The sequence below is a fragment of the Salvia miltiorrhiza genome, chromosome 1 (assembly GCF_028751815.1).
Source record: "Salvia miltiorrhiza cultivar Shanhuang (shh) chromosome 1, IMPLAD_Smil_shh, whole genome shotgun sequence".
Lineage (NCBI taxonomy): Eukaryota > Viridiplantae > Streptophyta > Magnoliopsida > Lamiales > Lamiaceae > Salvia > Salvia miltiorrhiza.
Genome location: NC_080387.1, coordinates 55,491,587 through 55,516,802, shown reverse-complemented (window position 1 = coordinate 55,516,802; position 25,216 = coordinate 55,491,587). Strand labels below are relative to the sequence as shown.

General features: G+C 33.3%; 2 protein-coding genes across 5 annotated transcripts; both read right to left on the bottom strand.

Annotated features, from left to right (window-relative positions):
• Positions 1–13,846: 13,846 nt before the first annotated feature.
• LOC130995478 (uncharacterized) lies at positions 13,847–17,306 on the bottom strand. Of its 2 annotated transcripts, none has more exons than XM_057920785.1 (13): positions 16,967–17,306; positions 16,575–16,681; positions 16,444–16,499; positions 16,260–16,333; positions 16,041–16,178; positions 15,814–15,920; positions 15,612–15,712; positions 15,368–15,453; positions 15,067–15,282; positions 14,714–14,740; positions 14,466–14,607; positions 14,236–14,324; positions 13,847–14,122 (listed from the first exon to the last, which is right to left on the bottom strand). In XM_057920785.1, the coding sequence occupies exons 1-13, from the start codon at positions 17,097–17,099 to the stop codon at positions 14,073–14,075; spliced, it is 1,326 nt and encodes a 441-aa protein (XP_057776768.1). In that variant the 5' UTR covers positions 17,100–17,306; the 3' UTR covers positions 13,847–14,072. The 2 variants fall into 2 exon arrangements, with proteins under 2 accessions (XP_057776768.1, XP_057776760.1); XM_057920777.1 differs by having other exon boundaries at positions 14,466–14,575; positions 14,667–14,740; positions 16,967–17,304.
• Positions 17,307–18,029: 723 nt separating this feature from the next.
• On the bottom strand, positions 18,030–22,077 carry LOC130995466 (uncharacterized). 3 transcript variants are annotated; one of them, XM_057920756.1, is made up of 10 exons: positions 21,674–22,077; positions 20,898–21,072; positions 20,640–20,807; positions 20,195–20,288; positions 19,772–19,842; positions 19,475–19,526; positions 19,084–19,132; positions 18,819–18,959; positions 18,456–18,575; positions 18,030–18,374 (listed from the first exon to the last, which is right to left on the bottom strand). In XM_057920756.1, exons 1-10 carry the CDS (start codon positions 21,865–21,867, stop codon positions 18,239–18,241), a joined length of 1,200 nt encoding a protein of 399 aa, XP_057776739.1. In that variant the 5' UTR covers positions 21,868–22,077; the 3' UTR covers positions 18,030–18,238. The 3 variants fall into 3 exon arrangements, 2 of the variants coding, with proteins under 2 accessions (XP_057776739.1, XP_057776745.1); XM_057920762.1 differs by lacking the exon at positions 20,195–20,288 and having other exon boundaries at positions 19,750–19,842; positions 21,674–21,948; XR_009092178.1 differs by lacking the exon at positions 18,030–18,374 and having other exon boundaries at positions 18,731–18,959.
• Positions 22,078–25,216: the final 3,139 nt, after the last annotated feature.

Sequence of the window (25,216 nt, the reverse complement as noted above, 5' to 3'; positions counted from 1 at the left end):
CGGAAGGAGTTGCGTGGAAGGTGGAAAATGGTGCAAGAATTAGAATTGGCATTGACTCCTGGATTCCGGTGGGCGAAGAGAGATTTGGGAAGGCGTGTGTGGTTGAGACGCTGGCAGATGTTAAAGTTCAAGAGTTATTTTTGAATGATTCCTCCAGTTGGGATATGGATAAGGTGCTGACTCTGGTTAACCATAGTGATGGCTGGAAAATCTTATCGCAGTTGCATGGGAATCCGAATGAGGAAGATAAACCCTTTTGGCCCTATGGAAAATTCAATTCCTTTTCGGTGAAATCGAGATATTGGTTGGCTTCTGATTTGAAAAGACATTCTGAACCCTCGGCGTCAAACTCCTCTCGGGAATTATGGAGGTGGATTTGGGGGCTGGATGTGATTCCAATGATTAAGCTTTTCATGTGGAAATGCTTAGCGGATGCTCTCCCAACCAGCTGATCTGCTTTAAGAGGAAGATCAATTGACATTGATCCGATTTGCAGGAGATGTGGAGAGTGTGACGAAGATATGGAACATGCATTACGGGATTGTACATGGACTCAAGCTCTTTGGGCGGTTTCACCTCTTAGACTCCAACCGATTCCGATTGGTGATATATGTACTATTACAGAGTGGTTTGAGCGGATACGGCGATTACCCCAGAAGGAGAGTCATGTGATGTTTGCTTCCCTTGCTTGGTCCTCCTGGTATGCTAGAAATATGTTGATTTTCCAAGGTAAAATGATAAGCCATGTTGAGTGTCTCCAAATAGCCCAACGTGCTTGTTGGCCGAAGAAGATTTGCTCGCCCACCACTCAAAGGACGCCTCGTAAGATTCTCTGCTCGAGGTCGGGTCAGCTGAAGATCTCGTGTGACGCTGCTGTTGTGAACGATGTTGGGATTGGTGTGGGGGGTGTTTTGCAGAATGGTGACGGTGAGATCATTGGGTGTCGTTATGGAGCTAGGCGAGGAGTCTTCTCTTGCCTGGAGGGGGAAGCTTTGGCTGTTCTGGAGGGGTTGCGGTTGTGCACGGAGAAGGAGGTGGGGGATGTGATTGTGGAGACTGATAGCCAGATTCTGTATTGGTGTTTGGTGAAGAGGGAGCCAGATCTTTCCTATCTTGGGGATACTCTTGATGAGATCTTTAGAGTGATGGACTCGCTGCATGAGGTTGCGCTCAGTTGGACTCCACGGGAGGGTAATTATATAGCTGATAGGCTTGCTAGTTTTGCACTTTCTAATTTCTCGCCTTTTATTTCCCAAGGGTCTCTTCCCTTTGTTCTGAACTATTCCTCTACTGAGTAATGAAAGTTTAGCTCTTGTTCTCAAAAAAAAAAAAAATTACCGTCATACGAGGTTTTGGTGTGATTAGTTAATATGTGGAAACTGCACTAGACGTGCATATTAATTAATTATGTATATTGTTTTCATACCTAATTTAGTCTTTTTATATATGTATAGTTTTATTCACACATGTCTTTTTATAATTTATGCCATGGCTCCACAAGCGCGCGAACATGATGTCACATTATTGGTTTATTAATTAATTACGTCATATTAAGTAAATAAATAAGTTGACCTTAATCAAAGAATATGTCAAATACAAGTTGAGCCTAATAGTCATTTTTTTAACGTCAACACAAACTTAGTAATTCTATATTGTGGTACATCTTAAGTTTGAATGTGAATGGATGCGTTAGGTTTGTGTGTAGATGTGAATACCCAATCTTCTTGACGATAGTATAACCTAGATGTTTTATATACTCAGTGAATACCCAATCTTCTTGACGATAATATAACCTAGTCTTTTTATATATTCACTTTGTCCATGAAATCTATAACACTTTCATATACAGTTTATTCATGAAAGTGCTATTCTTTTTGTGGGCGAAAACCATACAACATCGCCTTTCGACGTTATAAAATATTATATTGAATTTGACATATTATTTTTAGGCAAAATCATGTACATACATTCATATCTATGTGGATGGGTTTTCTAGTGTTTCGATTTGACCTGTCGTTTCCGCGACTTGCCCAATTCAAGCAACACTTAAGTCTCATTAATTTACGAATATACGGGTGTGTTTGCTTTTTATCCTTCTAAATGGAGGGATAATATAATGAGGTATAAATTTATCATTTAAAGTGGGGATCATATTTTTTATATCTTATTTAGTTTGAAGGATAATATATTTATCAATTCCTTATAAGGTGATATAAAATTATATCACCCCCTCTTAGGTATAAAATTATCCATTTCCCAAAGGATAAGGAACTGCAAAAAAAAATTATACAACCTGCCCACATTTGTTCATACATCAAAGCAAATGAGGTATAAGATGGTAATATAGCTTATCCCTTCCTCATACCTCAAAGCAAACACACCCTTATTGTAAATAAATGTTTTATTTGTTTTTAAGTACTGTCTTATTTGCAAATATACTTAGGAGTGTATTCAAATCGAATCGAGCGGAATACCTTCAAACTCAAATTTGATTTGTTTATTATCAAGTTGAATCTTGAGCTTTGTTTACTAAATAGCTTCGAGCCTCACGAGCTTATTCGAACTTAATTGAGCTCAAATGAACTTCTAAATATGAATTTATGTTTCAAATATTAAAAACAAATTATTTTATTCACAATAATATAATATACTCCATTCGTCCACAAAAAATGATACATTGTGGATGACACGAGTTTTAATAAAATGATTGATAGTGGAGTAATAGCCCCATTAAAAATGTAAATTAAAATTCACTGATTATAAATTGAGTGATTATAAAGTAGAGTAAGAGTCACATCAATGACAAAGTTGTGTGAACCCTATTATTATTATAAATGAAAAGTGAAATTTTTTGGTGAACGGACCGAAAATGAATTGTAGCAATTTTTTCATAGACGGGGGAGTATTAATTATTTTCTATACTAATTTTTGCAGCGGATATATTCCAATAAGCTCTTGATACGAATTTCAATAATTGTAATTAATTAAATATATTACAAGTGAAAAAGTAAATTCATATTAATTATAGTATTGACAATTAATCACGATATTAACATTACAATTAATATTAGTCTATTTTTTGAACTTTCTCCACTCAAAATACACTAATCCAAAATCTATATTCTATGACGGTCATAATTCATACCTATTATAAAAGAGCCTTATTTTATAAAATTTGAATCACGTATAATATGACTATTTCATACTCCATTCTTTCCCCATATTTATGCATACCTACGTCCCCAAATTTATGCACACCATATTTTTTGACACTACCCACATATTTCCTCCGTCCACTAAAAATAGTCTTAGAAGATGACGATACGAGTTTTAATAAAAACTGTTAGTGTATTGTGAGTGGAGGAAGAAACCAACTTAAAAAGTATTGTTAATAATGATAATTAATTATATTGTGAGTCGAGAAAATGGCCCACCATGTGATAAAAAGTTTTAAAAGATAGAAAAAGATTAATTTTTATTGACATTTCAAAATGACAAAAAGTAATTATTTTTTGTGGAGGGGGAGTATAATTTTAGGTAAATATCACTTTGTATACTTTGTATCCCTACGTATTAACGTTTTACTAAACATGTCCAATCGATCAAATAAGAGCATAGAAGTACTCACCGTATTTCTTATTTATGTTCCCAAAAAAATTTCCAGTATCGAAGTGATGACATGGATAGACAGAAAGTCAAAATAGACACATTACATGGCTTTTTTGGACCGAAAAAAAAAATTCAATTATAGCTGCTGCTCAATCAAAATTGAGAGGAAAAAAGTTCGATGGTGGTGACCGTCGGGCAGAGAGATAAAGCAGCGGCGACATTGACGAGCGGCTGTGGTCGGAATCGAGAGAGAGGGGATGGGAGAAAATTGGGGATCTCTTTGGTTAGGGCTCGCCTCATTTTCTGGAAGAAGAAGATATTAGTGGTGGTGGTGATGGCCAACTGCGAAATTCGCCGAAGATGGAGAGAAGGTGGTGGCGACTTTGACGAGCGACTGTGGTCAGAATCGAGAGAGAGGGAAGAGGATAAAATTGGAGATTTCTTGGTCAAGGCTCGCCTCTTTTCTGAAAGAAGATGATTGATAGGATTAGTGGTGGTGGTGATAGCCGACTACGCAATTCACCGGAGATGGAGATGTGGCGGCCGACTCCAACTACAAAGCGACGTCAATGGCCCTTCTGGCTGTTTTCTCGCCACAAATCGAGGGAGAGAGAGAGGGGGGGGTGATTACTAGGGTTTCTTTGGCTTTTGGGGGGGGGGGGGGGAATTTGGGGGCTGTCAGTTGAAGTCGTCGGAGTTGTACAGGCGGCGACTGTGAAGAGGAAGAAGAAAAATGGGGAGAAAAGAGAAAGGAGGAAGTGAGAGAGAGAAAGAATAAGGCACATAAGTTTAGATTTATTTTTTTCGGCCCAAAAAAGCCGTGTAAGGCGCTTATTAGGAATTCGTTGATCCACGTCACGATTTCGATGCCATTTTTCTTTTCGGGACATAAATAAGAAAAAATTGATACATCGAGTACTTTTATGCACTTATCCGAACGATAGAACATGTTCGTTAATACATTGAGACACAAAGTGATATTTATCCTATAATTTTCACAATTTTACTCTTATAACTCGTACTCTATTTACCCACAATCTACTTAATAATACCTTTCATGTGGGACCTTTTATTCACTATCAATACTCTAAACAACTTTTCCATTAAAACCCATACAGGAAATACCTATGCATATTTATGGAGATGGAGGGAGTATTAAATTAAGGACAATAGTATAATATTCTATATTTATAAATATAATATATATTAAAAATTAAGTTATGTCCTATTACATATTTAATTTAAGGAAAATAATATAATATAATATAATATAATATAATATAATATGTTTGTATTAATATAATAGTTCATTAAAAACTATGGTATCTCTATATTTATCCTAATTGGGTGCATATTTCCAAAAAAAAAAGTTAGATTAACAATAGTTTAAAACACTCATATAAAAGAAATACTACTACTCATACCTATCATGATATTCCTACTAATATGTTATATATATACACAAAAATTAAAGGAATTCGTTTTGTAAAATTATGTAAAATATTGTAAATAACTTTCTATGAAGTTATTTTTATATAAATTTTAAATAATCAACACCATTTGAAAGATGATTAAAAGCAAATGAAAAAAAATCCTAGGAATTTTAATGTTAAGTCAAAATAAGTAAATGTTGTATATTGTTAATAAATGGAACTTTAAATTATATTGCGACTTTAGTTTATTCGTCTGCTTTTATGTATTGAATCTATTGATTGAGTCTGCTACTGTCCTCTTACAAAAAATAGCCAAGTTAATTTTAGGACTTTTTGCATGTAAATACACGAAAAAACACCAAGTTGGAATATAATAGTTGTACTTAGAAAACACCAACTTTGGGCAAAATCCATTTTTGATTACTTTGGCCAAAAACCATTTTTGACGTGTATTTAGAAAAGTTAAATATATTAAAACTCTATTAATTGTTCAATTTTTGAGCTTTCAAATGTATCTTCAACCAATTTTCTTTTATATATATACTCTCTTCGTCCACGATATCGTTTCCACTTTATGGACAACACGGGTTTTTAAGAAATTGGTGGATAATAGTTTATAATAGTGATATTGTTGTGAGTGGAGTTTGAGTCCTACTATTATTGACATTATTGTGAGTGGACATTTGTAGACTCTACTGCTATAAATGAAAGTGGAATCGCTATCATGGATGAACTAAAATGGCAAAAGTGGAAACGATATCGTGGACATAGTCAGTATAATTTATAGCTAAAATATAAATTACTCATTCCAACCTTCAAAATTTTCTATTAATATCAATATCATATTTTTATTTCTCGTCCCAATATATTTTCTAACTACATTTATCATAGTAGCATTACTTTATCGCTTAATTTGTCATATTGAGAATTATGTTCATTATTGTATCTCTTTGATCTTAAAATGATTTAGCTTTTATGTTAGTTGGTAACATATCTTTTAATTTTCAATTTTGATTAATGTAGAACATATAACTAATTAAGACTATTTCTATTTATAGAATACTTTTAGCTATAAATTTGGTAAGAGTTGAGCACATTTTACAAAATTTTAGATGTAAAAGTATTTTGTAAATAGAAAAGCAAAAGGCAAAAAAGACTAGAAAAAATCACATGTGGATAGGTGAAAAGATAATCTATAATGAAAAACCTAAAAAGCTAATCTAAATCACATATAAAGCTCGTGATCAAATGATCAACAAACAATACATTGCCGTATAAATATATTTTGTGGCATATTGTAATCTTGAAGTAAATATAGAAAAAGAAATAAAAGAAAGATATATTGAATACTTAACACATTATTCAAACATATTTCAATTAGGCTTACTAATCACATTTACATTAAAATGAGAATACGCATCAAAACTTGTTCATATATTTCTTGAGAGCAAAGTAAATATAAATTGAGCAAAGTAAATGTAAATTTATATTGTTTTGTGGTCAGGTTGATGTTTATAAATGATGTAAAAATAAGCAATTTGAATAATCAAATGTATACATGATAATTGGCTTTATCAACCGCCAAATCAGCATGTGCAACAACCAAATCAACATGGACCACTGTTCTATCTACTTCCATCGTGTGTAATGCAGGGCCAAAATCAAGAAACAATAGTAAAACATCTCCATGTCTTTTAAACTAAAACTGATGTCCATATGGAATAACATGAGGCGGAACAGGTCGATGAAGCCACGACATACGATGTGGGTGATGTGGAAAGCTGGGAGGCCAAACAACAGGGCGAACAGGGAGAATAAGAGATTGTATAGAAATAACGAGAGCCTGGCTCTGAATAAGATCATATGGGGTCGATGAAGCCACAACATACGAAGTGGGTGATTGGAAAGCTATGAGGCCGAACAACAGGGTGAACAGGGAGAATAAGAGATTATATAAAAATAACGAAAGCCTAAGTCTGAATAAGATGTGGGTGAACAGACTCTGTAGATAGCTCGGTAGGAGGCTGAAATGGAGCTATAGTCTATGGTCCCGATAAACGGACAAACACCTTCAAACTGTAAAAATGCATATTGTAGACATAAAATCACAATTGCAACATCAAATAAGAATCAAATTTCAATCATCACAATTGCATCATCACAACGGTAATATTGATATCTTTGCATAGAACCCAAATTTCATAATTGAAAATACTATTATCACATGATTCATTCCATTATTATGTTATTATTATGATTCATTCCATTATTACTAAGCCGATTCATACCAATACAGAATCCTACTATCCTTATCACTTGTTCTTTACAATCATCGCAGTGTATGTTGACCCACGCGCTGTATACAAGTCTCCCTCCTCAAACAGATGTTGATCTTACGACTCTCCCAAGAGAGTCCATCCTCCAGAATATTCATCAAAATCTAATTGATCCAGAACCTCTTCAACTAGATATTGAACGCCTTAAATTTTCTTCACTTGTTCCTTACAACCATCACAGTGTATGTTGACCCACGCCCTGTATATAGGTCAACTTCCTCAAACAGATATTGATCTTATGACTCTCCTCAAGAGTATCCATGCTCCAGAATATTCATCAAAATCTAGTTGATCCAGAACCTCTTCAACTAGATATTGAACGCCTTAAATTTTCTTCACTTGTTCCTTACAACCATCGCAATGTATGTTGACCCACGCCCTATATATAGGTCAACCTCCACAAACAGATGCCGATCTTAAGACTATGCTCAAGAGTATCCATCCTCCAGAATATTCATCAAAATCTAGTTGATCAAGAACCTCTTCGACTAGATATTGAACGCCTTAAATTTTCTTCACTTGTTCCTAACAACCATCATAGTGTATGTTGACCCACGCCCTGTATATAAATTGAGCAAAGTATATGTAAATTGATATTGTTTTGTGGTCAAGTTGATACTTATAAATGATGCAAAAATAAGCAATTTGAATAATCAAATGTATACATGGTAATTGGCTTTATCAATCGCCACATCGGCATGTGCAACAACTAAATCAACATGGCCACTGTTCTATCTACTTCCATCGCGTGTAATGCAGGGCCAAAATCAAGAAACAAAACTAAAACATTTCCATGTCTTTTAAACTAAAACTGATGTCCATATGTAGAATGACCCTTGTAAATCAATCCTACAATATATCTCGAAATATGTTGTGACTCCAATCATGCGCATTAAGACCTAAACCTATATCTCATTAGCCAAAAGTGTCCGTAGCCTACATTTCATAAGCCAATGCACCTGCATCCACACTCGGCATAGTCGCCACTACATGTGTAGCCAGAATCTGATGCAGAGGGCTTAAAACTGTAGGAAAGTGTTGTGAGACCATGGCATGAGGCCGCTGAACATGCAATTGCGACTAATGCAGATGTGGCTATCATGACAACTGAACTGGATGATAAGGCCATGGCCTATATATAAGGATCATGATATGGAATAACGATTGCAGGTCGATGAAGCCACAATGTACGATGTGGGTGATGTGGAAAGCTGGGAGGCCGAACAACCGGGCGAACAAGGAGAATAAGAGATTGTATAGAAATAACGAGAGCCTGAGTTTGAATAAGATGATGTGGGGTCAATAAAGCCACAACATACGAGGTGGGTGATGTGGAAAGCTGGGAGGCCGAACAACAGGGCGATTGTATAGAAATAACAAGAGCCTAAGTTTGAATAAGATGATGTAGGTGAACAGACTCTGCAGATGGCTCGGTAGGAGGCTGAAATGGAGCTATAGCCTATGGTCCCGATAAACTGAAAAAACGCCTACCAACTGTAAAAATGCATATTGTAGACATAGAATCACAATTGCATCATCACATTGGCAATATTGATATCTTTGCATAGAATCCAAATTTCATAATTGAAAATATCATTATCACTTGATTCATGCCATTGTTATGCCATTATTATGATTTATTCCGTTATTACTAAGCTGATTCATACCAATACAGATCTACTTTCCTTATCACTGACCTGATTTCTTTCCACATAACCCTACTTTCATAATTAAAAATACCATTATCACAAGGGTTGTCAAATAGGCTGGGTCGGGCCAGCATGGCCTAGTCTATTGGGCTTCTAAATTATTCCAGGTCGGGCCGGATCGTGCCTCAAAATAGCAAGCTCAATCCAACCTCTATCGGGCCACCGGACGATCGGGCCAAACCGTCCCAATAATTTTTTTTCCCTCTCTTATATTCTACTCCCTCCGTCCCACCTCATTTGACCTAATTTTTTTCGGCACGGTTATTAAGGAGGGTAAAATTGTATTGTAAGGTAAAGTAAAGTATCTGGGTCCATATTTATAGTAGTGCAAATTTATTACTAAAAAATAAAATAGGTCAAGCAGGGTGGGACGGTCCAAAAAGAAAAGTAGGCCAAGTGATTTGGGACGGAGGGAGTATTTTTTTGCTATAAAAATGAAAAAAAAAATTAAATCGATTAACATCAAATCAAATCATCAATCCACAAATATAATTAAAGATAAAATAAAAATCTTAAATCATACTATTGTAAGTTTAAACACAACGAAAAGTTAATGAAAATCCTATAACATGTAGTTTATAAAATAACACGTCAAAGTATTTAAACAAATTTAAAGTCCTAATAGTGACTATATTAAGCAAATTCAAAACTAATAGAATTGTATTCAAATCAAGAGAGCACTCATTTTAAACTATAAAATTAGCAAAACAAACGTTCACATTCCATACTGCACTAATTAAAGTCTATTGTTAAGTCAAAACACAACGAAAATAAATTCACAACTATAATATAATTAATCATGAAATAAAAATCTTAAATCATACTATTGTAAGTCAAATCACGATGAAAAATAAGTGAAAATCTTATAATAAATAGTTTATTAAGTAACACTTTAAAGTATTTAAACAAATTTAAAGTTGTAATAGTAAATATATTAAACAAACTCAAAATTAATAGAATTGTATTCAAATCAAGAAAGCACTCATTTTGAACTATAAAATTAGCAAAACAGACGTTCACATTCCATACTACACTAGTTAAAGTCTATTCTAAAAATGGGCAAACTCACGATCACGACAAAGTAAAAGAGAAATGGTAATACTCATTATATCATGAAGAGGTTCATAAAAATAAATAATTTAAATGAATGATATAATATATATATATATATATATATATATATAGGGAAGGGCTACCGTGAAAACACTTCTTAAAATAAAAATAAAAACGTTTTTCAATGTACGAATTTTATGTAGAACACGTATGAATTCATCCAACAGGATTACGAATTGTGAAAAATAAATTTTTGCTATCTTTGAGATTCGAACTCAGGACCACGAATTCATCCAACAGGGTTACAAATCAACCGTAGATCTTGATGATCTAAGGGCTGAAAATAATTCTTATTTTATATCTTAAGAAGCATTCTTGTTTTAGCCCTCCCCTATATATATATATATATATATATATATATAGGGTATGGTTAATATAAAACCCCTCTTAAGATGAAAACTAGGAACCAATTTAAAACCATTGATTTAAATAAAATAGAGGGCTGAGATTAAACTACAGATGCACAATTTCGATTGCATAGATGCACAGTTTCAATTGCATAGATGCACAATTTCGATTTGGTTGAGTATTTTGCATTGTTGGTTTCAATTGCATAAATTGCATATTTTTTAATTGCACAGTAAAATATAATAGATGCACAGTTTCTTTTGTTGACTAAATCCTAACCATTGGATCTAATATTTATAAGGTCAAGATTAGGTTCCTAGTTCTCATTTTAACAGAGGTTTTTATTAGAACCTCTTCCTATATATATATATATATAGGGTTGAGTTCAATAGAGAATTATCTTTTTATTCATTATGAACAAATCTATTTATTTTACAAACAGATCAACATAAGTAATGAACAGTCGTATTTAGTAAAAATAAAGAAAAACTCGTCACTAGCAGGATTCGAACCCTTGGCAAATTGTTGTTCATGTGGTACATTGATCTGTTCATTAAAATTATAGATCTGTTCGTTTTTATTTTACGAATTCTCTATTCTCCACAATATTTAGCTTCTCTGTTGAACCATTCTCTCTCTCTCTCTCTCTCTCTCTCTCTCTCTATATATATATATATATATATATATATACATAATTTGGGGACCGCTCCAATGAGATCCCCTAATTTTAGTGAGATCTAGAGCACGATCTGGTGCGTTTATTTTATCAATTCTATGGTTGATATTGTATCTGGAGGGTGATTTTTTTTCGCATGGTTCGAATCCTAGAGAGAGCAGAATATTTTAAATTTTATTATTCATCGTATATACTGCATTGTTCATCAGTATATATGTCTTATTCATTACGAATTTTTTAATTTTTATTTTTCATCAGTATATACATCTTGTTCATTAGATATATGTTTTGTTCATTAGTATTATATGTCTTATTCATTGTACTCATGTTACACGAAAAATAGGGGGTCTCACTGGAGCGCACCCCTATATAATTTATACCAAGTATTTAATTCGAGATATAATATATTTTATATTTAATTCAGATGCTAAAATTTTTCAATTAATGAGCTAACATAAAAGTGAAATCTAAATATGAATATATTTTTAATTTTTTTATTTTAAATTTTAAAATATATAATTATATAAGTAAATATTATAAATTAATAGCTAAAAAAATCGAACAGGCCAAAAAGCTCAAAAACCCTGGGCTTTTTAGCCTCGAATGGCCGTCTGAGCAGGTTTTTTAGGCTCGATTTTTTTCGAGCATCTATTTATCGAGCCCAACCAACCCTATTTCTGGTTCTTAAAGTTTCAATTGAGGGATTATATTTTTACTGACAGCCATTATATAAACAAAATATTTTATAATCCATGATTGAATCTACGAAATAACACACATGAATCTTGGAAATATCAACTGCTCAAATTATTAGCATCCATATTAATCAAATGCACGTAGAAATAAATTAAAAAAAATAAAAAATTTCTTCTTCAACATAGCAAAATTCAGTGAAACCCGATGAAAAAAAAATAAAACTAAATTAAACAATAAAAAGCGAAGGCACAAAACTTATCTGCTTCTACAAAGCTTGAGGCGATATTTTCGAGATTATATCAAACAAAATGAAAGTTCATAAAAAATACCAAATAAAGGAAGTTCATTCTTTATAATACATTGATAAGTAGAGTGGGACCCACTTGAGAATTTTGAAAAAAAAAATGAAAAATATTGGATAGAGCTAAGTGCCGATCAAGAATAAGGGGGATATTGTACTCCTTAGAGCATCCACAGCCCTAGTGTCTTAGGTTGGTGCTTAAATGATGGTCCTCACCTAAGCATCAACCCTCTACAACCCTTTTGTCTTAGGTTGGTGCTTAAATCTTCATTTTTACAAAATTCTCAATTCTACACTTCTATTTTAATTTTTCAAATTTTCATTAAAATTAAAATTCAAACATTGCAATAAAAATAAAATATAAGATTTTAAAATTATAAATATTACAATAATTAAAAATTAGATAAAAAAAATTAAAAGAATTAAAAAAATAGAATTTTAAAAATTAAAAAAAAAACAAATAAAAAAACAAAAGCTTTTTTCCACTCCCCACTTCTTCCCCAAATTGTCTTCGCCATTTATGCAAACTTAATCCCGAATTTCTGTTTTCTTTTTTTTATTAAATCGGCGCGTGTAGCGCACGATTTCGCCAAAATCGGCCATCGACCCATTGCTCCAACAAGACTCGTCGTTGAATCAGGCTGCGTCTCGAGCCCTTGTGTCTCCCCTCGTCCCGCGTCGACCCGGTGCTTTTTTAAAGCACCGGGCTGTGGATGCTCTTATGAGAGATGTTGATGAGCTAACAATTTAAGAATAAAAATGACGAGGTAAATATATTAGCAGCTATATATATATATATATATATATATATATATATATTATTTATTTTATTTTTATTTTTTACATTAACGATTATATAATAGGGGACTATTTACTACCTCTCTCTGTAAACAAAGAAACTGAACAAAAATTGATATTCAAATCAAAATTCTTCAATATCAGATCCATACAACACAAAGGAACTAAACAAAAATTGATGTTCAAAGCAGGAAGTCAGAAGATCGAGTGAAGAAAACGCCAATTTCTACAGTTAATGTGTAGCAAGTTTTAGTATGATTTTATTTAAAGAGTATTTGGGTAGGTTGTGCTATGATACTACTCATTAATTATTGTCTAGCATGCATTCTCATTTCCTAGAAAAGTTGAGCAAGTCTTTATATAGAATTGAAGAGTCATTTTATAAGTTGAATCATTCTCAAGAAATCCAAGAGCCGAGATCTAGACTCTCTCAAAAATACACCTCCACAACAACATCTATCTTAAATCAAATAGAGTAAATTCTTTCCCGATCTATTTAATGAGTTGTTTCCTTGTGCCAGAGCAAACATGCAAACGTCTCAATTCTTTTGGAGAAACTGAACAACTCTTTGTGGTGCTAAATCTGATGGTGGATTAGAGATATTAATTTCTTGTTTTAATCAGGCAAAACAGGCCATGAATATTTTCCAAGCTGCTGCACCACATAATCCATCTTATTCATGGAGAAGCCTGGACTTTTAAGCCATCAATACCTTTTCCTTAAAATTGCTGCTATTCCTATCAGTCTTTCATCAATACCTCTTACAATAGCTTTTTGTGATTGTATTTAAATTTTTGAAATTTTTGAATATACTAAAAACTCATAATAAAAAGCTAAAAGTACATATATTAATACTAAAGAGCAATAACCGATCTGAAATTTATGAACAGTGCCAAATTAAAACTAACACTAGAGTGCCGAATTGCAACAACGAACACTAACATTGATATTGAATATGCAAACGCTTTATAACTTGAGCTTAATAATACTAGAAAGTCTGAACTAATCATAAACATAAGTGCAAATCATGTTTCAACGTTGAGCTCGTAAAATCATGCTTCAACGCTGTTGTCCTTGTTGAGCTCATTAGAAGCAGATGCAACTGCAATGTTGTAAGAAAAAACATATATATAGATGGATAAATCAAGTTGCTCAACAAAATATCACACACACATATATGGAGTAATATAATAAGATATGAAACTCAATACATACATTGAGATTCCATAATATTAACTTCTGCCATAGGACATAGTGGATCTATGCTATGTGCCTCTGCCTCCTGCTTGCAAGTTGAACTCGAGCTATGATGTCCAAAGCACACAAAAAAAGTAAATGTATTAAATTGATATATAGAGACGATATTCATAAAATCAAAGCAATGTGAAGAGCAATTAGATCGGAAAAAATTAGAATCCACAATCAACAATTAATTTATACATTACCTGGCCAGACAGACTTTTCTATAGGCTTGTATAACGTCCTCTCTAAAGATCTTTGTATATTCTACCTCTTTGGCGTCCACGTCATCTCCATTAATGGTGTCAAGCTTAATCTGGTCAAGGTTGATTTCCAGAACAATCCAATCTTGGGAATATATGCATACGGTGCAAAGTAAAAGTATTGGTAGTAAATAAGAGAATTACTTGGGAATACTTGAGAACTGGACAGCGAATCCAGAACGTTATCGCACCTTCAATTTTCAGCGCATTCGGGATCCCTAACAAAAAATAATAACCACACATATTGTTAGATTCATCTCAAAAACTAATTGATAAAATGGGAAATTAGATATATTCTCTCTCTCTCTCTCTCTCTCGTTTCAAATGACAAAATATGATCATGACATTGACAACAAGAAGGATTAGAAGATTTAGCACTTTTGTTGTATTCAAATCAAATTAATATGATCTATTCAAACCGTAGTAGCATAAGAGGGATTCAGTTTTGCACTTTACCCCCGATTCGGCACATATATAAGAAGAAATTATGTGAATGACTGATATGGAGAAATTACTACTAAACTATTGTTACATTATTACCCACCTCCAACAGCAGCGACAATTCCAGGTTTGTTGATTATGACTCCCATCAGAGCCACCACTTCAATGAAATCACCAAAATCGCGCCGTAAAAGAGTGCAACCACTAGGGCGTTCCAAAATACAGACAGATTTTACAGCTTCCCATCTCTCCATATCTAGCTTACTTTGGATGGGATCTGATGAAATGGATCGGAGATAGTGACACCATCCAGGGGTCGCTATACATAGAGAATAGCAATGAGAGAGAGAGTTTAAATATATATACAAATATCAGCAGTATATATATGTGAATCTGATACAAACCTGCTATATTAAATTCTAACATAGTAGTAGGAGGTTGTTGGTCCATGTTATGTGCCTCCTCCTGCTGATGGCAAATCGAACTAGAGCTAGCAAGCCCAAAGCACAAGAAAACATCATATTAATATGATATATATGCAGATGATCTTGATAACTAATCAAATAAAGCGATTTGAAGAGGTTGGTTGACAGTTAGACTTGAAGATATCAGAAAAAACCCACAGCCAACAATTAACTAATAAATTACCTCAACCCTTGGGCTTCGGATTTTGCTTTTATATAGGCTTGTAAAAAGGCATTTATAAAGGCATCACTTTCCATACCTTTCTTGTAACACTCATAAATAACCTGGAAAAGGTTGATTTTCATAATAATATTTCAATCTTATTATATAGGGAATATTTATGCATATATTTGTTTCACAATGAATGAGTAGTAGAAGTAATTACATTCTGACGTTCAGTAGGATCTTCAGGCATCACTTTGGGATACTTTAACACAGGACATGGTGTCGAGAATGATATCCCATCATTAATTTTCAGATCTTGTGGGATCCCTAACAAAAATAACAACCATGTATATTGGCTATATTGATTTCACAAAATACGACCAACACAACAAGGATTAGAGGATTTGGCACTATATATTGATAGAGAAATCATTAATAATAGTCTACCTCCCACAACAGCAACAAATCCAGGTTCGTTGATGACGACTGCCCCGTTTTCAATAGTATGATAAGAACAACCATCTTCTTCCCTTTCCTCCATTGATTGGGATGGGATGGACTCGGGAGCGCGAGAGTCATAGAAGTCTATACATATAGAGCTTGGCTAATGGCTATGTATGTGAGAGAGAGAGAACATATATATGTGTGTGTGAATCTGATACATACCTGCAGGGTGATTTCCACTTGAATTGATATGTACTATAAAATACTCCTCTGGCAACAACTGCTTGCAAAGCGAACTGAAGCACATAAAAACATCATCATATTAACATGATATAACAAAATAATTACAGCAATGTGAAAGGGTTGGCAAGTAGAGTAGAGAGTAAAACGAATCAGATAAATGTACCAAGCCCTCCGGGGCTTCTTTTGTGTATGGATATCCTCGAAATCTTTAAAGAAAGCCTGCTTAAGATTGATTTTTCAGAATAACGACACATTAATGGAGATGGAGTAGTACTGATTAATTAATAGAATTACCCTTCGCCGTTCAATAGGATCTTCAGGCAGATTTTTGGGATACTTGGAAATGGGAAAGCGAATCCCATATGACAGCCCGCCCTTAATTTTAAGGTGATCTGGGATGCCTAACATACATATTGTTAAATTGATCAGAAACTAATTCTATTTGGGACTTAAAATCTCTCTTTTGTTTCGATTGACAAACTACGAAACGATCACCCACCACAACAACAAAAAGTATTAGAATTAGATGATGTAGCATAATCAAATTAACTATTCAAACACTAATTAACTTCAAAAAAATTATCCTAGCAAGACATGATTCAATTCCGTATCCCAAATTCCAAAACCTAGATAGAGAAATGACAATAAATTATGAGAAGGAGTAAAATCAATGGAGAAATGATTACCCCCAACAGCAGCGACATATCCAGGTTCGTTCACGATGAGGACTGGCTGCAGTTCGTTCACGATGACGACTGGCTGCACAGTTTCAGTCGAATCACAATAACCGCGCTTTACGCCTTTACCCCTTTCCTCCATTGATAGCTTAATTGGGATGGATTGGAGAGACTATTTGTATTTAAGCTACCATGCAATGCATGGGGAATATTTAACACAATAAATTTTGAATTTTGTTTTTATGTACATATAAATCATTTTAAAAATCAATTAATTTTATTTAAAAACTACAATGAATTGGCAAAAATTTGCAAGCACAGATATATAATAAAATACTGGGATCATAAGTAAGATTATCAACTAATAGTGATATTATACATTTTTATAGCAAATAAGATAGTGTGATGTACGTTCGATATATTTACGGAGCCTTCTTTTTCGGATGGAGCCTTCATCTCGGCGCTCCATCATCCATGATTTGCTAGAGATTGATCGATTATGTTTACACGCTTTTATTTGATTTTTTTTTTTTTAGTATATCTTCGGCTTTTTTTTAGGTGATTAAAAAAAAAGGTTAAATGGGATATACCCTGAAAGATAGATGAAACATAAAATATACCACTTTTTTTTAAATAATAAAATTTATCCACTTAGGACATTTTTACCCTTATGTGTAATTCGCGCATTGCTCGACACTGAAGCGTCGAGCACTCAAGTGTCGAGCATCGAGTGTCGAGCAACTGAGAACTGTCGAGCGAGGCGGAGGCGTCGAGCAAGGCGAGCAATAGTTCAAACTATTGCTCGACACCTCGAGCATCGCGTGTCGAGCAATTGAAAACTATCGAGCGAAGCGAAAGCGTCGAGCGTCGAGCATTGAACTGTCGAGCAAGGCGGAGATGTCGAGCGTGGTGAGCAAGGGAATTTGTTTGGTATTTTCTTTTTTGTCTTAGGGATATCTTATTAGTCCTTTCAACTCCAAAATGAATACATTTTATATATTTTTTTTATAGTGGGTATATTTTTGTTTTTGTCTTTCAAATAGGGAAAAGACTACCATTAACCCTTCAAAAAGGCATAATAATGGCTGTTTATATTTGGATTTAATCTGTATTTGTACAAAACATATTTTTTAGCATAGCATAATTTAATTACCAAAGTAAAATTCTATTAGGTAGTAGTATAATTTGATTACATGTTTTGATGATTGTATATAGGTACCACTTGTAAATATAATCTCCGTCGTCTTCCCAGTAGAGGGAGGACCAGTTTACTGCATCCGATCATGCACACAAAGCAAGAGCTGCATTATGCTCGCGTCTAGATTCCACAAAATTCTGGCGAAACTCCTCAAACGTTCCTTCCTTGATCGCGTTTCGTATCTTGCGAAAGAATCCAAGATAATGGTGTGTGTTATGGCTGCAAAAGCAACAGGAGCCCGTGTTAGGCAAAATGACAAAGTACACACACTGCAATGGGGCTAAGGATATAACTGCATACATTTCTAGTAGAATTTGTGCCAACATTTCATGAACGTTAAACAAATGGTTTATATAAGCCTTTGTATGATTCTGGCATGTATAGCACTTGCAGCCCTCTAGAATTCGTGATGTGTCTTTCCTGCAAAATTAAATTTCCAACACAATGAAATGCCATATATAATCTTCCCAAAGTGTTCACCAAATTCAACGAAGAAGAACGAATAACAAGAAGAAAAATAAGCTACATAACTGCATAATTGAGAAAAAAGTCTCCCGATTTAACACAAAACAGACCTGGCCTCTCGTGTACCAACCCATTCCATCTCACAGCAAATGTCAATTACAGTGAGGTTACGTGAGAAATCAAGAGCATAACAATAACCTGTAAATAGTTGCTTTTAAGTTGATCTTTGTACCGTCATCTCTGACTGTGTCGCTCAGTTGGTCTATGGAACCACGCCTCTTGATTTCCTCTGAAGGAAATGTAAGCGCAAAGCCTCCAACCGTAAGATGGTATATATATCTGTCAAACATGTTCTATCTTTATTTCGGAATTCATCAAACTGTGATGTAAATTATTTCATTGAAAACTTTATAGGGGGTGTCGGCAGGGCAGGAGAGTAATAAAGCTGAGCTTGACAGCATACGTGGAGTTAAATAGGTCGATGCCAGCAGCAACACCTTGCAAGACCTCCTCTGCAAGATTAGTACAAGAAGACATTCAATGTAGAAAAAGGGCATCCGAGCAGCATAGATGCTAAACAGAGAATACTTATTTTGAAGACAGAAATTAGATTTGTTGAGTTATAATAATAATTGGATGAGACTTTTTCTGAAGATTCACCAAATTCATTTTTCACACAAAGACAAAACTTTACATATATCAGGTATCAAATATGATCATCATGTTTGGTAAGTTGATATCAATATTTAGTGTTTTGCCTCATATCAGCTCAAACCTACACAAGCTACAAAAGCTTTGAGGGAAAAATTCCTAAGGAGAAAGGGAACGAATAATAGATGTGAACAAGTGAATACCTGGAAGTCCAAGACCACTTATCTGGCGTGGCTTATCGTCTGGTAAACATTCCTGAAATTGAAGAAACACCAAGAAAATGGAATGGGGTATAAGTAGTTAGTTTTTGAAGGAGTAATTAGTTTTTGCCTTCTCTTCAAGGTTTAAAATATAATGATTAAAAGATGCAATTTCATCTAGCATTCAATTCACAGAAAATATCAGGGGCAATGATTTCTTTTCTGAATTTTACACGACAGTTCCAATTAGGAAAAATCAAACAGAATATATAATTTACTCTGAAACAACATAATCCATACAGTAACAGCACTGAGAAGAGCAGGGCGTTCATCCATACTCTCTCCAAGACCAAAGCCACTGATGTGAAAACCTGAATAAAACAGTAAAAGCTTCTCAATATAGACAAAATAAAAATGCCAACCTAGAAAGATTGTAGAATCCATAAACACATATATCGCCCATATGATGAATTCAAATGTGGCAGACAATAATCATACAAGATGCATTCCCGCAATAAAATCACAAATCAACTTTGAATCACAGATTTGTTTATCCTATGTAAAGAGTGAAAAGTTGATAGTTTCTACTGAAATCAAGTTCTTAAATGAAAAGCAAACCAACAAAATTTAACCCCGTTCCCAAAGAAAAGCATATATAAATAAAGAAAACCAACCAAAAATAACACCAGAAGTGACTTATAAATTAGATGTCTACTTAAACACCTGAGACATTTCGCCTTGAAACCTCTTGCGCACAGTATTTCCGTTCATTAACTTTAGAGCCTCCTACAATGGATCCAAACACAGCTCCACCTGTCTAAAATTCAGTAATTAATAAAGAGCCTACAGAAGAAGAGTCTCCATAAGATTAGACAAGTATCAATATAGTCACAGATGCATAATTTCAACTTCTCTGAGAGCCGACGAACTATCCAATGTCATGTAATTCATCACAATTCTTGTAAAGTCGTATCCACAGTGACACATCCCATTCTAGTGCGTGTACTCGATATTTTTAATGCATTGAAAGTAGGATATCTCAGAAGACATGATAGAATCACAACAATGCTTGTGTTTGATCATGATTTCTTAAGTTTTCCAAAGAAAAAGATATATCCATTGCCAGAAAATTAACTACAATCATAAACGAAATGAGTTTGGTGCTTACATTATTGGCTTTAGCTAATGCCAAGCAATCGTCAAGCCATCTCATGGTACGCTCAACTGATGCTCTGTTTCTCTTCTCAGAAACCCAAGCAGGGACCTCATCAGCTAATGTGACCCACAAATTAGGCTTCATTGAAGAAATCATTTCCACATACTGTCCTGGTTTTATCTGCAATAAACCAAAATTGTCGATTTGCATCACACATAAGCAATTCAACATATCGCAAAGAGTTCAAAAAGGGAATTGAAAAAGTTATACCAGGAAGCGGCCGGAAGGAGTCTCAAAGGATGCTCCAATCTTGTTGGTGCTCTGAAAATCCGGTATGGATATAATGGAATCCGCCGGATTGGCCGCAAACACATGCTCCTTCAAACCAACCATCTGATGCAGCCCTCCCATCTCGGATATTGCTTTCAACGATATGCCTTCTACACTGAAAAAACACAGTCGAAATGGTGGAATTAGGGGGTGTTTGCCTGAGGTTATAAGCTCCTTAAAACAACTTATAGGTTGTTTATGAGCTTATAAGCTAAAGCTCTTGAGAAGTGTTTTCGAAAATAAGCTCATAACAGTTTATAAACTGTAAAAATAAGCTACAAAGCTCCCAAAAAACAAGTTCCTCAACCTCAACTTATTTTTCATAATCAAATAAGCAACAATAATTTTAAAAAAATAATTCTACCAAAATTTATTATTTCCATCATATTACCTTCCAATTTTCTTTATCCAACTAGGTTTTTCTCTGTCTAGCTCATAATTCTCTCCAACTTATAAGTTCAATTATCCAAACACTTTGACAACTTACAAACTACTGAGACATCTTATTATATGTTGGAGCTTATAAGCTTAACCAAACACATCCTTAGCATAAACTAACTACAAAAAACAGCTCAGCATTGACATTAATCCAAAATACACAAAAACAACTTTTACATGCGGAAAAAAACACAAACAGGTCATATGCAACAACGAAAAGCACATAAATTGAACGTATGTGATGTGAATTTTAACGAAGAGGATTAATTAGGGCGTACAAGTGAAGGGGGCTGAACTGGAGGAGGCGAGAATCGGGTGTGGGGAGAGAAGGGAGGAGGTCGGGGGAGATGAAGGCGGGTAGACCCTTGCGAGTAGTGAGAAGGAGCGCCGGAGTTTCCAGCGAGCAGCCGCCCACCTGCAACACACCTGCCCGGGCGCCGCCCTTGCTCCATCCCTTCACGCTGAACCTCATCCCCTGTCTCTCTCTCTATCTATCTATCTTGTTTGCTTTTTCCCTCCCTTGGTTCAGTTGGCGGGCGGCTGCCTCTTGTAATATTTATACTTTGATTTTTCTTACTAGATTATAGTACCAATAAGGAAAAAAGAAAACGGAACAATGTATGCAGGCTTTTGTTTGTTTGGACCTTTTAATTAATTTCGATATTTCATGGTAAGATAAATCTGTTTAGATTCTTTTCAATGTTTTTGCTATTTATAGTACTATACTAGGTTCACGAGTAACCTTTTCTTTTTGACATTTGGTTCATGATTAACCTAAAATCCTAAACTAGTTCCAGTTTTAGGTGCACTAGTAGTACGATAGAAATCGAAATTAAATGATATATTATTATTATTATTATTATTATTATTATGCTTCAAATAAATATTTTATATATAAACATAAATAAAAGAATCAACTTTTGAGATAGTCTTATTGAGCAATGAAATTCAATATTTGGTTTCCCATCTAAAAAACACAAATTTTTGTCATTTTTTACGTTTTAAGACTATTTTGCCCTTAATTAAGGTGGACCGGTTCGAGTTTGCGCACTGGTTGAGCTTTAAGTTTTGGGTTGGAGCGCGCGGATTATGATGGTTCAGTTGGTACAAATGGGTAAATTCATGTCAATTGTGACATTCATTAGATACAATTGACACAATTATACTCATTCGTGCCAAATGTGACTGAATATTCAATGATGATACAATTGGTATAAATGGGTAAATTCGTATCGATTGTGTCATTCATTAGGTACACTTGTCACAAATATGTCCATTTGTGTAAAGAGAAATGGGGGAGAGAGACAGAGGGAGAATCACATGTACGAATTGGGCTGGGTAGTGGGATCGGCGGAGTCAAGGATATTTTGGACCGAAATTATAAAAAATAACTGTGTTTTCATATGGGAAGCCGAAAATTGAGTTTCACTGCTCAATATGGCTATATGAGTACATATTCTCTAAATAAAAAGTTGTAAAATTTTAAAGAAGAAAAAAAAATATTTAAATTTTCATAAGTTATCCATTCTTTTATATATTATATAGATTTTTGGTCAAATAACTTCGTCTGTTTGTGGGAGTTTAATTGAAAAATAGCCATTTTTATGTCAGTATATAAATAATACTATCTCAATTTATTATAAGTGTGGTGTGGATGAAAGAGCACAAGTTTTAAAAAATATTGAGAGATATGTATAAAGTGAAGAATTGATCTGACCAAGTTAATTTATTAGGTAATTAATAAATAGTTTGTGATATGAGTTATAAATATTATGTGTGAATGGATAAAATATAGGGGTATTTGTCCTGAAATGAAGATACCACACTCATTGTAGACGAATAATAATAATAAAAATCACACTTATCGTGAGCAGAATGAGTAGTTAAAGTTTTAAAATATATAAACTTTAGCTATTTTATGTAAATAGATTATTTCATTTATAATGAAACTGTGAAAAAAATTATAATCTTTATAAATATAAAAAGCAAAGTAAATGTAATTTCTTTCAATTTGAAGGACATAATTGGAATTGGAAAAAATTAGGCTAATTTTGTAATTTTATTTATTAATGTAATGCCCATGATTTTATGAGAAAATGAGACGTGCAGGTTCATATTTATTTATTTATTTTATTTCTCTTTCTGCCTTTTTTCACTCTTCATTTGAAAACAAGTATTATATATATATGATTTATTTCATTAATTGTTTTGAATACACACATATATATATGGTTAACGTTCTTTAAATAATGAGTGTATCTACTTTTATTGAAGTCATTAATCATTTATATAAATTAAATAATATTAAAATAATTATAGATTAAAATCTAGCAACAAATAAATAACGTGGAGTAAACAGTAAACTAACCAAAACAGGAAAATTAGTGATTACTTATTATGTAGTTAAGTTTTATAAATATGTTGAAAGTTAATTAAATTAAAAGTTAAATAGAAAAAAATTATGCATAAGTTACACCATAAAATTTTAAAAATTCAAATTAGAATTAATTGTTCATTTTTAAGAAGGGACTATAATCAATTGTTCTAAAAAAATTACAAAATAAATCATGAATTTATATTCATTTTGTAATTTTGATCTCACTTTTAAACATTTTTAAATAAAAAACCGAATCTTTCTAAATTTTGCAATTGAGGCTTCTCCAATTTCTTTATTTTTTATTAATGTATGTATTTTTTTGTATCTATACAATTATCTTTGATAGGTATTAAATTAAGTTCAAATATCTTTACGTGTTTATTAATATCTCAAAAATATGTGTTGAGATATAGTCTCTCAAGGACCAATATGCTTAATAGCAACAATTTTCATCCCTTAAATTATACATGAAGATTTTTGGTGAAATTATAGTTTTGCTTAATGAATTTTTAGTCTAGAGTTTGAATGTCATAGGTTGATTTTTTTTTAATTCATCATTTTCACACCAAATCCATAATGTTATATAACAAATTCATATAAAACTTATTTTATACGATAAATCTGGTTTAATTTGTATAATTATAGAATCTCTCTATATAAGTGATACAATATCTATTATATAGACGCATGTTATATTTTTGTATAAATTACATTGATTATATTAAAATATTAGATCACTTTGCAGAAAATAATTTTGGTATCATTTTATTAGTTTATATTAATATCACAAAACATATATAGGCACATTTTACGCGAGTCTAAAAATTTTTGTATAAATTACATTGATTATATTAAAATATTAGATCACTTTGCAGAAAATAATTTTGGTATCATTTTATTAGTATATATTAATATCACAAAACATATATAGGCACATTTTACGCGAGTCTAAAATCATAATCACCGCGAGTCTAAAATCATAATCACCGCGCATCGCGCGGGAGGTACACTAGTTAAGAAAACTAAGGAACGATTGCACGAGAACCGATTTATTGACCGGTTACCGAATAATTCGACGATTTCACATTTCGCTAACCGAATTAACCGATTAATTATAAAAAAAATTCAAATTTAACAAATTTGTAGGTAGTGGGATTTGAACCTTGCCCTCTCAAAGAAAGGATGAGGTCCTATCCACTCCACCAACTAATGTTTTATATTTATTTAGTAAAAAAAAAAAGAAAAAGAACAACTCTAAATTATTAGTGGAATATATTAGTAGTGGGTAAAAGAAACCAAGTCTGGTAGCAGAGCAGAGAAAGCAGATAAGAGAGCGCGATGTAATAGAGCAGATCAACTTCATGACAGAGCAATGTCATAGCAATTTTCATGACAGACAAAATTTTTTTTGGAACACCAACCAATTTCGAATTGATTAGCAGCA